Genomic DNA, 14,397 nt, shown 5'->3' with positions numbered 1-14,397 from the left:
AACCCTGAAACACTTGAAGCAACAACCACATTAAACTGACATGCTGTGAAAACCCTGAAACACTTGAAGCAACAACCAAATTAAACTGACATTCTGTGAAAACCGTGAAACACTTGAAGCAACAACCACATTAAACTGATAGTCTGTGAAAACCCTGAAACACTTGAAGCAACAACCACATTAAACTGATAGTCTGTGAAAACCCTGAAACACTTGAAGCAACAACCACATTAAACTGATAGTCTGTGAAAACCCTGAAACACTTGAAGCAACAACCACATTAAACTGATATGCTGTGAAAACCCTGAAACACTTGAAGCAACAACCACATTAAACTGATATGCTGTGAAAACCCTGAAACACTTGAAGCAACAACCACATTAAACTGACATGCTGTGAAAACCCTGAAACACTTGAAGCAACAACCACATTAAACTGATTGTCTGTGAAAACCCTGAAACACTTGAAGCAACAACCACATTAAACTGATATGCTGTGAAAACCCTGAAATACTTGAGGCAACAACCACATTAAACTGATATGCTGTGAAAACCCTGAAACACTTGAGGCAACAACCACATTAAACTGATATGCTGTGAAAACCCTGAAACACTTGAAGCAACAACCACATTAAACTGATATGCTGTGAAAACCCTGAAACACTTGAAGCAACAACCACATTAAACTGGTAGTCTGTGAAAACCCTGAAACACTTGAGGCAACAACCACATTAAACTGATATGCTGTGAAAACCCTGAAACACCTGAAGCAACAACCACATTAAACTGATAGTCTGTGAAAACCTCAAAACACTTGAAGCAACACCAACATTAAATTCATATGCCTTGAGAATCCTGAAGCACTTGAAAACAACAAACTGTTTATCCCTTTCCCCAGTCATCCCATGTTGCCATGTGATGACACACATGGTGTTATACCCTATTGACTCCTTTACCACAGCATTATAGTGGTCATTGGCCATATCCTGTTCTAGTTCCTCAACTCCTCATACATCCTGGATGCCAACATTCCTTGCACTGAAATGTTCAGCAGACTCCTCTCCCTCAACACCACCACGCTCAACATCAGACAGGTCACGGATGACCTGTGTCGTATCAATGAAACAGTTGCCTTGGAGATTGCCAACTTGCTCATCCCACAATTTACCTTAGGAGATCTCCTGCAAAGGGTAAGGTCATGTTCAGCGATTTCTGTAATCCTGCCTTTTTCATTTTTTATATTTGTTGTATATTTCTTGTGGTCAAAACAAGAAGGATATTGAACCAAGCATCTTAATTATGTGTGCAGATTTCATCAGATTCCACTGATTCCAATTTCAGTATGTCACTTTGTCTGGTGATGACATTTTCAAGTCTGCCAATATCACGGCAGAAGAAGCTTCTGATCTGGCCACCAAACTCAACAACGCCCAAAAGGACCTTGTGCATGCTGCCGAACTTCTGACCGGAAAGAGCAACACCATGAACTACAAGAGTAGCGAGATGTTGGGAGAACTCTTCAAGCTGCCTCAAGCACAGACTGGTAAGAATCACCATCAAAGTGGTCACAGGACAGATGATTGGTTAATGCTCCCCAAGCTTCAGATGAGTGAGAACTTCTGCCAACAAGGCTGTAGGTAGATGATTGGTTTATGCTCACCAAGCAGCAGATTGGTCTGAACTTCTGCCAACAAGGCTGTAGGTAGATGATTGGTTTATGCTCACCAAGCAGCAGATGGGAATGAACTTCTGCCAACAAGGCTGTAGGTAGATGATTGGTTTATGCTCACCAAGCAGCAGATGGGTCTGAACTTCTGCCAACAAGGCTGTAGGTAGATGATTGGTTTAAGCTCACCAAGCAGCAGATGGGTCTGAACTTCTGCCAACAAGGCAGTAGGTAGATGATTGGTTTAAGCTCACCAAGCAGCAGATGGGAATGAACTTCTGCCAGCAAGGCTTTAGGTAGATGATTGGTTTATGCTCACCAAGCAGCAGATGGGTCTGAACTTCTGCCAACAAGGCTGTATGTAGATGATTGGTTTAAGCTCACCAAGCAGCAGATTGGTCTGAACTTCTGCCAACAAGGCTGTAGGTAGATGATTGGTTTAAGCTCACCAAGCAGCAGATGGGTCTGAACTTCTGCCAACAAGGCTGTATGTAGATGATTGGTTTATGCTCACCAAGCAGCAGATGGGTCTGAACTTCTGCCAACAAGGCTGTAGGTAGATGATTGGTTTAAGCTCACCAAGCAGCAGATGGGAATGAACTTCTGCCAGCAAGGATGTAGGTAGATGATTGGTTTAAGCTCACCAAGCAGCAGATGGGTCTGAACTTCTGCCAACAAGGCTGTAGGTAGATGATTGGTTTAAGCTCACCAAGCAGCAGATGGGAATGAACTTCTGCCAACAAGGCTGTATGTAGATAATTGGTTTATGCTCACCAAGCAGCAGATGGGTCTGAACTTCTGCCAAAAAGGCTGTAGGTAGATGATTGGTTTAAGCTCACCAAGCAGCAGATTGGTCTGAACTTCTGCCAACAAGGCTGTAGGTAGATGATTGGTTTATGCTCACCAAGCAGCAGATGTGTCTGAACTTCTGCCAACAAGGCTGTAGGTAGATGATTGGTTTATGCTCACCAAGCAGCAGATGGGTCTGAACTTCTGCCAACAAGGCTGTAGGTAGATGATTGGTTTAAGCTCACCAAGCAGCAGATGGGTCTGAACTTCTGCCAACAAGGCTGTAGGTAGATGATTGGTTTAAGCTCACCAAGCAGCAGATGGGTCTGAACTTCTGCCAACAAGGCTGTAGGTAGATGATTGGTTTAAGCTCACCAAGCAGCAGATGGGTCTGAACTTCTGCCAACAAGGCTGTAGGTAGATGATTGGTTTAAGCTCACCAAGCAGCAGATGGGTCTGAACTTCTGCCAATAAGGCTGTAGGTAGATGATTGGTTTAAGCTCACCAAGCAGCAGATGGGTCTGAACATCTGCCAGTGTGGTTGTTGGTTGATGATTGGTTAATGCTAACCAAACAGCAGATTGGTAATGACATTGGATTCCAAACAGTTGTACAATGTGAAGAACTTAGTGTCCACAAATAATATATCAGGTTAAAGGTTAGGTGATGTCAAAGGTCATCCAGTTCGCCAATAATTTGTATCTCCTAATGAGTTTTTATCATTCAAAATACTGAACTACATTCTTACTAGGACTATCACTACGTCAATAATCTTCAAATGCAGCAATGGACTACAATCTTTATATACAACAATGAATCATTTTCATAGTGTCTTTATCCTCATCTCATGCAGGTGCTAAAACTATGGACTCCATCCAACCTCTGCTGTGTGGCAAGAAGCCGGGAGATCTTGCCGGGGATGATTTCAATGTGGCATCAGTGCTGGGGAGTGGCTCCAAGGCAACAGTCAGTGAACAGGAGCTCAGTGAATTGGCTGAGGCTGACAAGGACAATGGAGGTAGGATTGGTTGACTTGAATTCTCAACCCTAGAGAGACTAAATGTCTAGTTTGGGTCTAGCACAGTGCCCTGGATGGTGGCTGGAATATTTTCAATGTTTTTTGAGTCTCCTACTGGAAATTCCTATTTAATTGTAAACAAATGTAGTTAGGTCCGAGTTTCTCTGGATTAAATCCACTTTTGGTACAAATATGTTTGTAGGATGTGAGATTTGATATCCATTCTTTGAGAGCATGATTTTGAACAAATGTATAATCTAGACTCGATATTAAATTGAATGGTGTATTCCAAATTGAGAGCATAATTTTCAAGGACATGTATATGCTTTGTATTTGGCATGATTGGAACAACCTAGCTAAATTCTCAACAACTTTACAATATGGCATTATATGCATCTGTTCTAATATGTTACGTGTTTCTAACTTTTTCGGGGGCACGGGTAGCCCAGTGGTCTAGGGCGCTGTGATTCGCTGTACAGAGTTGCATTCCTTGGACACGCCAGAAACCTATGATTGTGGGACGAATCCCGGTTCGCCCTGATTATGTTTCTAGGTTTGTCAGCACCATACCCGTGCTTGTGGGTTTCACCAAAGTGTTAATTAACTCACTCACTCTAATTTTTTCCATGTTAAAGTGATAAAGATATCTAAGTGTATGTTTTCTATTTGGCATTTGGGTGAAATATTATCATGGTTTTCTCACTTAACCAGGTGACTTCTGTCAACAACTGTACAATGACATCCAGTCTCAGAACCTGGGCTCCATCATCTGGGCGTACCTGAAACCCATCATGAGGGGCAAGATCTTGTACACCCCCGACACCCCGCTCACCAGGCAGATCATCAGCAAGGTGGGTGAACACTGGAAGCCTTGCTTGAGGGTTCAGGGTTAGAACGTGCTGGTTGTAGAGGTGACTTGGCTTGGCTGGTCAGGCTCAGATTTTACTGTTAAAGATGCTGCCTGATCCTGATGATGTTTGTTTTTAAAATTTAGCTGCTCCCAAACTGTCCGAAGAACAATAGAAACACCACCTTTTCCCATTGAACATACTTATCTGAAAGATAAACACACATAGGTTTAGTGCTCTGTCCTTAAATGACTGTGAAGACTAAAATATGTTGTCAAAGGTGTCAGTATCAGATTCACTCTGATTATGATCTTTGGTCTCTCTGTGTATCTAAACTCACTCATTCCAGGCCAACAACGTATTTGACGTCCTTAAGGATGTCCAGAGAGTGGCAAAGGCGTGGTCAGTGGGGACTCCCAATCTGATGGCAATGACAGACAAAGCCAAACAAATGGGTGCAGTCAAGGTAAGACAAAAGGCTTGATATGTTATGATATGTTTTCACATAATAATATATAATGATAGGCTATTTATATTGCGCATATTTCCACACCACTCAGGGGCATGCTCAAAGTTCTATTATTATCCCAGCCACTAGATCAGTGTGCACTCAGGAATCATTCTCAGCTCCCATGGGAGTATACAACCCAAGCTGCCTGTTAGACGCTAGAAGGTTAACTTCCCATCCTACCAGGTACCCACTCACTGCTGGGTGGGTATAGAGGCACATTTCGAACAAAGTCACTTGCCCAAGGAGATATTACATGTGCTTCAGTGAGGGGGCAGGATTGAAGCCCTGGAAACTCTCAGGAGCCAAGCTGCCGAAACGCTGTCACCCATTCAAGGACTCTCCGTGACCGACATTGCTTAACTTCACATGATTTGTGACCTGTGACCTGTGCACAGGTCCACGTGTCACCACATCTGAAGTGCAAATATGCAAGGGTTTCTCTAATACAATTAAGAATAATTTTTAATCAAATTAAATCCATATATGGATCAAGTTCCCTTTATTCAATGTTATTATGAAATTCAATTTTAATTTAAAAATGTTTTTATATTTTATCATTTGTAAAATTGTGTTTTTCTGTAAATTATTTGGGAAATTTATCATTCTTTTTTTGCAGGATATTTTAAAGAATGACTTCATTACATCTCTACTGAAACAGACCTCTGGTCTTGATGCCAAACAACTTCTGACGGGTATTGAAGCCCTTGACTCTGGCAACTTCAACTCCAGCAGTATGAAGGGCATGAAGGTCGCTGCCGACCTCCTCGTCAACTACACCTCCTGTATGGAACTTGAACGCTTTGTCGCTGCAGAATCGGAAGAAGAAATGGAAAAAATGGCATTCCGCCTTTCAGACACGAATAACTTCTTGGCAGGTGGGGAGATGTTACAAACAATAAAGAATTTGTTATCCTTAAAAAGTTTCTTCATGTTCTTCCAACTGTTAAATGTCCATCAAAGACGTAATCTGGTGTACAGCTTTATAAAGAATGTTTTTGTGTGTAAATTTATAATAACTTATTTGATGAGTTTATCTTGTTGAATGTAAACTTGAAAATAGTATAATACCTGAAAATGGATACCAGTCCTGTTCAGAAGAATAATATATTCAGGATTTGCTATAATTTTGTATGACGTGTTACTTGGCACAGCCAAGTAGTCTTTGGCACAAGTTGTATACTTACCAGTAGGACATCCTTACCCTTTTTGTGAACTCCTGGTGTCAATGATTTTCAGTGGTGCATTCATATAATTTTCACAACTATTTTGCCCTTTACGCCAAATGGAATCTGTTTCGGTGAACATTCTAAACTGGTTATTCTCTTGCATTGACAATTTATATTTAAGATGTATACAAATATTTGGGAAAGTGTATATTTCTTTAAATATATGTTGACTTTCATTTCTTGCTTTTATCAACAACAGACCTTTGATTATTACGTTTTCTCCTGGCAAAGATGATCACTACATAATGAAAAAGAATGATTTAAGTTACACATCCATGAATAGGCTTAACTAGAAACATGTTTGTTGTTGCAGGCGTTGTGTTCACCAATCTCCCATCTGGTGGTGGGCGCCGCAGGAAGAGAGACACTGGAGGCGATAAGCTACCTGACCATGTGGAGTATAAGATCCGTATGGAGTCAGAAAATGTCAGAATTACGAACCGATTGAAACCCAGGTATGTCATGCATGGAAAAGATTAATAAAATCATATAATTGTATTTCTATAATTTATGTTTCTACCTTCTACAGGATGAGGACTTATTTGTTGTTAATTAAAACAGTAAGGAAACCTGGTGTATTATTTAGTTACCAAAAGGTATAGTGTCATCAATGATTTATTGAAAATGCAAGAAGATATCTTTCATATGGTGGCCTACACTGGCAAAATGCACACTGAAATTGGCAGTCAGTGTTTCCAAAAATAATTTGTACAAATGTGAGTTATGCTTCTTTGCAATATCAAACTATATCATAACTTACAACAATTGCTATTTTATGTTTTCTCACTTTAGAAATATTCTTTTACTAGTAAAATACAAATTGTCGACACATAAAAATCTGAAACTGTAGATTTTTATCTCACTGTCATACTAGTGAATGTCTTCAGAATAATACAGTTTCAGATTAATGAATAATTGGAAGGACTAATGTGGTTTGGATAAATGTAGACTTTGCCTTCAGTAGATATTGCCTACGGTAATTGTTTGGGATGTTGCCAGACTATTAGGATCACTGGATCTGCATGGAATATGTGTACATTGATCACTTATGTTGTATGCTAGGTTCTGGGAGCCGAATTCCTACGACCGCTTCGCATCCCACCTCCAGTATCTGCGCGGCTTCATGCAACTCCAGGACATGGTAGAGCGAGCCATCATTGCCGTACAGACCGGGGAAAACGCCACACTGCCAGGCGTCTACCTCAAACAGTTCCCCTTCCCATGCATTTCGGATGACTCGTGAGTGCTTTTTGTACTCTGGGTATCACAGCACAGGTTCTTCAACATTGGTCTTGGTATGAAAACCAAGGATTTAAAGGACACAGTAGGGTCCATGTGATGGTACTCTTGTTGTCTGGCCTGGATTAATGAACGACTTGTTTGTCAGTTCTTTGTTTTCATTAGGCGGCACAGGTGGCCCTGTTGTCTGAGGTTGCATTCCTTTGGTGAGCCAGAAACCTTAGGATGAGTTTGAATTCCGAATTCACCTTTATTATGATGTTAGTTTATCAGCCCCATACCAGTGCTCGTGTGTCTCACCAAGGTGGTTAAATCTAAGACTGCATCACTTTCTGCTTTCTGACCAAGTCAAACTGACACACACCATGATATAACTGAAATACTGCTCAAAGAGGGATTAAACCCAACTCACTCACTCACTCATTCCATTCTATTATCTACCTTACTAAAAATAGCAACATCCCCATCTATGTATCACCTTCAAGCTGTGATTTCTCTCCAGCCCACTGTGCCTTTTTGTGTTAGACACGGTGCAACCCTTGATTGGTGCCTATAAAATACGTCTACATATATGACTTGATTTGAAACTGGATTGATGACCTGTAAAGCAGTATTCCCAAATCTCATATGGAACTATGGTACAAACAAATCCTGCTAAGTGTATTCTCGGAATAGTAGTATAAAGACTATAAAAATTGTGAAAAGAAAATAATTTTGAATAATTTTCAGGCAGTTACTTTTTTACTGTGTGATGTTGCCTCTGGTGTTCTAAAGACAGAAATAGAATACTATAAAAGAGTAGATGTATATAACTATAATAATAATAATGATAATAATAATAATAATAATAATAATAATAATAATAATAATAATAATAATAATAATAATAAGTGCCAGATTCCATTCACCAAGTGGATGCTCATGGCGCTACACCATTATTACCCTGGTCAGTGGATCAGTGAGCACTTGATTTTCATTCTCAGCTCCTTGGGGATTGTACAAACCCAAGCTGCCCGTAAGGCGCTAGAAGGTTCACAGCCACATTATCATCTCATCCTACCGGGTACCCACTCACTGCTGGGTGAACAGAGGCACATATCGAACAAAGTCATGTATTTTTAATGATGCACAGACTACTTGAAACATAAATATTTTAGTTTGGAAATTAATTGTTTAGTTCTATTTCAGATACATTAGTGTGCTTGGATCTTACTTGCTGCCAGTTGTGATGACCTTTGCATGGCTGGCTGCTCTGGCCATTGCCACCCGCAACCTCGTCATTGACAGAGAGGAAGGTCTAGAAGATGTAAGTAGCATAATTCTGTTTTTGTTACATATTTCACTTCTTCATCAAATTGGCATCAATTGGCATCAAACCTCAATAGGACATTGCTCATTATGTTAACCACTGGTTTAGAGGGTCCAGTCTTGATTGTTTAGATGCCACCATGATGTACCTGGAATATTGCTGACTGCTGCATAAAACAACAAACAAACTAACAAACAAACAAACATTAGTCATGGATTATTTAGGTCATTTCTAGATCTAGTGAAGCCTTGAATGGCTTCCCATGGTGGCATGTGGTCCTGTACAGCACACAGTCAGGTCACAAATCAGGTGAAGTTAAGGCATATTGGCCATGGAAAATGTATGAATGGTGACTATTTTTGTAATGCTTAACTGGTGAGTTTCTAGGGCTTCACCCAGAAGTAGGATGAGATTGTAATATGACTGTTAACCTTCTATTGTTTCAAAAGGCAGCTTTGGGTTGGATGCTGCCTCAAATTATTGCTGTTATTTTTAGTTCTCAAAGCATTTGCAAAGCGCCATGATGATTGATTTCTCTGTAGGCTCTAAGAATCATGGGAATGAAACCCATCCTGAACTGGTTTGCCTGGTTGGTGTCAACACTGATACTGATGGTGGTTGTCAGCGGCATTCTCACCATAATCCTCAAGTTCAGCCAGCTTTTCCGAATGTCGGACCCATCAATCGTCTTCCTGTATCTCATCTGCTTCTGTTTCTCGTCAACCATGTTGGTGTAAGTATAAATGTATCGTCTTCTTCTTTTACGTATTCTTTGTCTTCTAATTTGTCATTATCAATTTCTCCCATGTCCTCATCTTCTTCACCTTCTTTGTCTTTGTCTTCTTCATTTCCTTTGTCTTTATCTTCTACTCCTTTGTCTTTATCTTCTATTCCTTTGTCTTTATCTTCTACTCCTTTGTCTTTATCTTCTACTCCTTTGTCTTTATCTTCTACTCCTTTGTCTTTATCTCTACTCCTTTGTCTTTATCTTCTATTCCTTTGTCTTTATCTTCTACTCCTTTGTCTTTATCTTCTACTCCTTTGTCTTTATCTTCTACTCCTTTGTCTTTATCTTCTACTATTTTGTCTTTATCTTCTACTCCTTTGTCTTTATCTTCTACTCCTTTGTCTTTACCGTCTTCATCTTCTTTGTCTTGATATTCCTCATTTACTTTGCCTTTATCTTCTTCACCTTCTTTGTCTTTATCATCTTCACCTTTATCTTTATCGTCTTCAATTTCTTTATCTTTATCGTCTTCACCTTCTTTGACTTTAACTTCTTCATCATCTTTTCTTTGTCCTTATATTTCTCATTTTCTTTGCCTTTATCATGTTAATCTTCTTTGCCTTTATCGTCTTCACCCCCTTTGCCTTTATCATCTTAACCTTCTTTGCCTTTATCATCTTCACCTCCATTACCTTTATCGTATTCATCTTCTTTGCCTTTATCGTCTTCATCTTCTTTGCCTTTATCGTCTTCACCCCTTTGTCTTTACCATCATCACCTTCTTTGCCTTTATCATCGTCACCTTCTTCGTCTTTATAGTCTTACCTTCTTCGCCTTTATCATCTTCACCTTCTTTGCCTTTATCATCTTCACCCCTTTGTCTTTATCATCTTCACCTTCTTTGCTTTAATCATCTTCACCTTCTTTGCCTTTATCATCTTCACCTTCATTACCTTTATCGTCTTCATCTCCTTTGCCTTTATCATCTTCACCCCTTTGTTTTTATCATCTTCACCTTCTTTGCCTTTATCATCTTAACCTTCTTTGCCTTTATCATCTTCACATTCATTACCTTTATTGTCTTCATCTTCTTTGCCTTTATTGTCTTCATCTTCTTTGCCTTTATCATCTTCACCCCTTTGTCTTTATCGTCTTCATCTTCTTTGCCTTTATCATCTTGACCTTCTTTGCCTTTATCATCTTCACCTTCATTACCTTTATTGTCTTCATCTTCTTTGCCTTTATCGTCTTCATCTTCTTTGCCTTTATCATCTTCACCCCTTTGCCTTTAACTTCATCTTCTTTGCCTTTATCGTCTTCACCCCTTTGTCTTTATCATCGTCACCTTCTTTGCCTTTATCATCTTCACCTTCTTTGTCTTTATCGTCTTCACCTTCTTCGCCTTTATCATCTTCACCTTCTTTGCCTTTATCATCTTCACCCCTTTGTCTTTATCATCTTCACCTTCTTTGCCTTTATCATCTTCACCTTCTTTGCCTTTATCATCTTCACCTTCTTTGCCTTTATCGTCTTCATCTTCTTTGTCTTTACCTTCTTCATTTTCTTTGTCTTTATCTGTTTAAGAAATCCTCAAAACAGATTTTTTCAGCAGTGTATTTTATACATTTCTTGTGATTTCAGCTACTTTGTGAGTTCATTCTTCACCCGTGTGACCTTGGCCATCCTGATGGTGCTCATCGTCTACTTCCTGTCCTACCTGCCATACATTGTCCTTGTCTCCATGGAGGTGTCCATGGTCTTCTGGCAGAAAACTATAGCGGTAGGCACATATTGGTAACCTCTACGTGTTATGTACCATTAGTTAACAATAATTGTGGATTACTGAATGCATTAGGCAACAAAGACAGAGCTCCTGAGATGATATATGTCTTTGTCCAAACAATTTATCACTTGTTTTTTGTTTTCCAGTGTCTACTATCTACCAGTGCATTTGGGTTTGCTGCTCAATATTTGTCTCGTCTGGAGATGCAGAATATTGGTCTGCAGTGGGACAACATCGCATCCAGTCCAGTAGCTGAGGATCCTATGACATTCTCCTGGGCGTGCTACATGATGTTGATTGACAGCGCCATCTATCTTTTCCTTGGCTGGTATGTCAGGACTATAATGCCAGGTAAGATGCTTCCTTGTCCTTATACAGTCAAGTCTTGTTAATCCGAAACTCGTTAACCCGACAATCGTCTTTATCCGACACTAATGATGGGAATCGATTAATTCAGTGCTATTTAGACCCATTCATCCGACAGTCTCGCGCTCCGACTCAGACACCTAATTTGCAGCGAATTACCAAAATCACTCATTAAACAGTCTCGTTAATCCGGCACAGTTATCTGCCCGCGTGTACACAGCCCGTGTTTTGATACGAGACAAGTCGGCTGGTAGCTGCATATTTCAAAGGCTGCAGAGATAAACTTACTTAACAACTATACAATTAATGAACAATTAGTGTTTGTATCGTTATCTATTGTAAAGTTGTCCAATTTTCGATCACGAACGTTGATACTACTTAATTTCGTTTATCCGACATACTCGTTAATCACACATAATCATATGCAACCAACCATGTCGGATTAACTGGACTTGACTGTACAATCTTCTAAGATGCCCTGATTTTTCTCCTCATGTATACATGATTCTGATTGTCTTCATGCATGATAATCTAATGTTCATGATAAGATTTTTAAACTTAAAAATAAAATATAAAATTTATGAGTAATAATATTAAATGGTGGTTCTATTAGGTAAATTTGGCACCTCCGAGCCATGGTATTTCCCGGTGTCCCCCTCCTACTGGTGTGGCAGGAAGAACAAGGGAAACACTGCCCTTTCCTCCAGAACAGAATCTCAGAACGGTAAGTGATGTGCAGGATAAGGGAGGGAACTCTAGATAGTGTACTTATTCAACCATGCTTTAGGGGTATTTTTGAACAAGAGAAATCTGTTGAAATTTTGTTTTGTCATGATAATGTAATTAGTTTGCTTAACATGTATTGTGATTTAACTAGTTTACTGTGATCAGTTCAAACAGTAACTGTATAACTGTATTACTGACAGCTGCAGAAAACAACAATTTACTGCCGCTGTGGTCTTAGCACCACTGTTCATTGCAGAGTTATGTCATGGGACTGGCAGGTCTACTTGTCAAGGGTTCAAAGCCCAGATTTACACATTAAAGATTAAAGTGTCCATGGATTTATCTTGACCTGCCCGGAGGCAGATATTTGGTCTCACGTCAGTAATAGTTGTCAATACAAATTCCTGCATTAGAATTAAAACCTTCCCAATTCATGTCAATTTTGTTTTAGCCATGTTAAAATACCTACAAATTTAAGCAAATAAGAACTTTAAAATAAAGCCCATTCTGGAACAAAATAATGATTTTTTTTCTCATTTGCTTGAGAAGGGCACTTAGTTTGGAATACTAGATAAATACCTGGTGCTACAATTTGTTGTGGAGAGTTGTGTCCCTTAGGCATGCCAGAAACCTATGATCATGGGCAGGTAGTGATATAACTGAAGTTTTGATCAAGGTATTTGTAGACAAAACTCACCCACTCTTCTCACTCTCAGTCACGCTGTTCGAGTCGAGTGGAGGTGGTTCAGGAATACCTGGCATGGCGGTGAGGAATCTCACCAAGAAGTATGGGAAGAAAGTGACTGTTGACAACATCAGTGCCGACTTCTATGAAGGACAAGTTACTGCCCTACTTGGACACAACGGTGCCGCCAAGACAACTACAATGTAGGCTTACCGTCAGATTTTCATAATTATTTTCAAGTTACACCTTGGTTCAATACCCCAATATTACTGCCTCCACATGACCCGTGAATATGTGGGGTAGAATAGGTCTTCAGCAACCCATGCTTGCTGTAAAAGGCGATTATGCTTGAGAGGCTACTAACGGGATCGGATGGTCAGGCTCACTGACTTGGTTGATGCATGTCATCGATCCAAATCTTGAGGATTGATGCTCTTGTTGTCATTCACTGGATTGTCTGGTCCAGACTCAATTATTTACAGACCGCCGTCCTATAGCTGGAACATTGCTGAGTGCGGCGTTAAACAACAAACCAACCAATTACCGCCTCCATGATTTAGTTGTTTGAGCATCTACCTGGAGAGCAGAAGGGCAATGGTTTGATACCTGGTCATGTCATACCAACACATGTTAAAAGATGGTACTTGCTGTTGTACACTGACTAGTGTTTGGCCTTTAAGCTTTAAAATAAGGACATGTCTGCTCAGATTCAGTATACTGTGTCTGTGTATGATATACATGTAAAGCCTTCAACATGGTATCTCAGTGGGCTTACATTATAAAACTGGCATTAGTTCTGACCAGTACAAAGCAGCCACACTCACACATGTGCATGCAACATTGATATATAAGACACTGCAGGTTTCAAACTTACTACCCGTGTGGGGCTTCCGGATTAGAATAGGTCCCCAGCAACCTATACTGTTGTAAGAGGCTACAAAACGAATGGGCGGTCGGATTCAGTGACCTGGCTGATCATGTGTCATTGTACCCTGATGGCTGTGCACAGTCTCATCTCTGAATTGTCTGGTCCAGCCATGAAATTTACAGGCTGCAGTCATGGCTGGAATATTGCTGAATTTTGCCTAAAGCAAAAAACAAGTACAAACTTACATATGTGTTTTGCCAAATTATACTTATTACTAAATACTAAATATAATACCAATGCTCTTCCCCAGGAAAATGTTGATTGGGATCTTGGAGCCCACGTCTGGAGAAGTGTTCATCAACCAGAAGGGGTCTGCTGGAGCCATTGGCTTCTGCCCTCAACACAACACACTTCTAGACTAGTAAGTGTCTCTGGAGATTCAGGGTGTCTGTACCTTCCATTCCATTCTAAGAGATTGACTTCAGCAGGGGATTCTGAACAGATCACTAGTTCCCCATACTTGCTAACCCAAATGAGGATTGATTGGCTGCTATTTATGACCTAACTGGCCATTTCATTGTACCCCAACTGTATTGTTTGCTGACCAATCTATCATTCAGTCATTCACTGTTTTGCC

At 40.1% G+C, this 14,397-nt stretch overlaps 1 protein-coding gene across 3 annotated transcripts in view; it reads left to right on the top strand.

Annotated features, from left to right (window-relative positions):
* Positions 1-14,397, top strand: part of LOC139468221 (uncharacterized) — a 134,393-nt gene that overhangs the window by 94,006 nt on the left and 25,990 nt on the right. For all 3 annotated transcript variants that reach the window (XM_071250043.1, XM_071250041.1, XM_071250042.1), the window contains exons 62-76: positions 995-1,189; positions 1,341-1,542; positions 3,308-3,472; positions 4,184-4,323; positions 4,670-4,786; positions 5,448-5,706; positions 6,371-6,512; positions 7,120-7,296; positions 8,485-8,602; positions 9,148-9,338; positions 10,974-11,112; positions 11,262-11,466; positions 12,095-12,205; positions 12,924-13,095; positions 14,071-14,181. In XM_071250043.1, coding sequence (XP_071106144.1) covers positions 995-1,189; positions 1,341-1,542; positions 3,308-3,472; positions 4,184-4,323; positions 4,670-4,786; positions 5,448-5,706; positions 6,371-6,512; positions 7,120-7,296; positions 8,485-8,602; positions 9,148-9,338; positions 10,974-11,112; positions 11,262-11,466; positions 12,095-12,205; positions 12,924-13,095; positions 14,071-14,181 — 2,444 coding nt within the window. The remainder of the gene's footprint in view (positions 1-994; positions 1,190-1,340; positions 1,543-3,307; positions 3,473-4,183; positions 4,324-4,669; positions 4,787-5,447; positions 5,707-6,370; positions 6,513-7,119; positions 7,297-8,484; positions 8,603-9,147; positions 9,339-10,973; positions 11,113-11,261; positions 11,467-12,094; positions 12,206-12,923; positions 13,096-14,070; positions 14,182-14,397) is intronic.

This window comes from Haliotis cracherodii, unplaced genomic scaffold (assembly GCF_022045235.1).
Source record: "Haliotis cracherodii isolate W230 unplaced genomic scaffold, xgHalCrac1.p SCAF_2, whole genome shotgun sequence".
In the NCBI taxonomy this organism is placed as follows: Eukaryota; Metazoa; Mollusca; class Gastropoda; order Lepetellida; family Haliotidae; genus Haliotis; species Haliotis cracherodii.
Note: the sequence above shows the minus strand (reverse complement) of the source record. Positions and strands in the feature narration are given on the sequence as shown.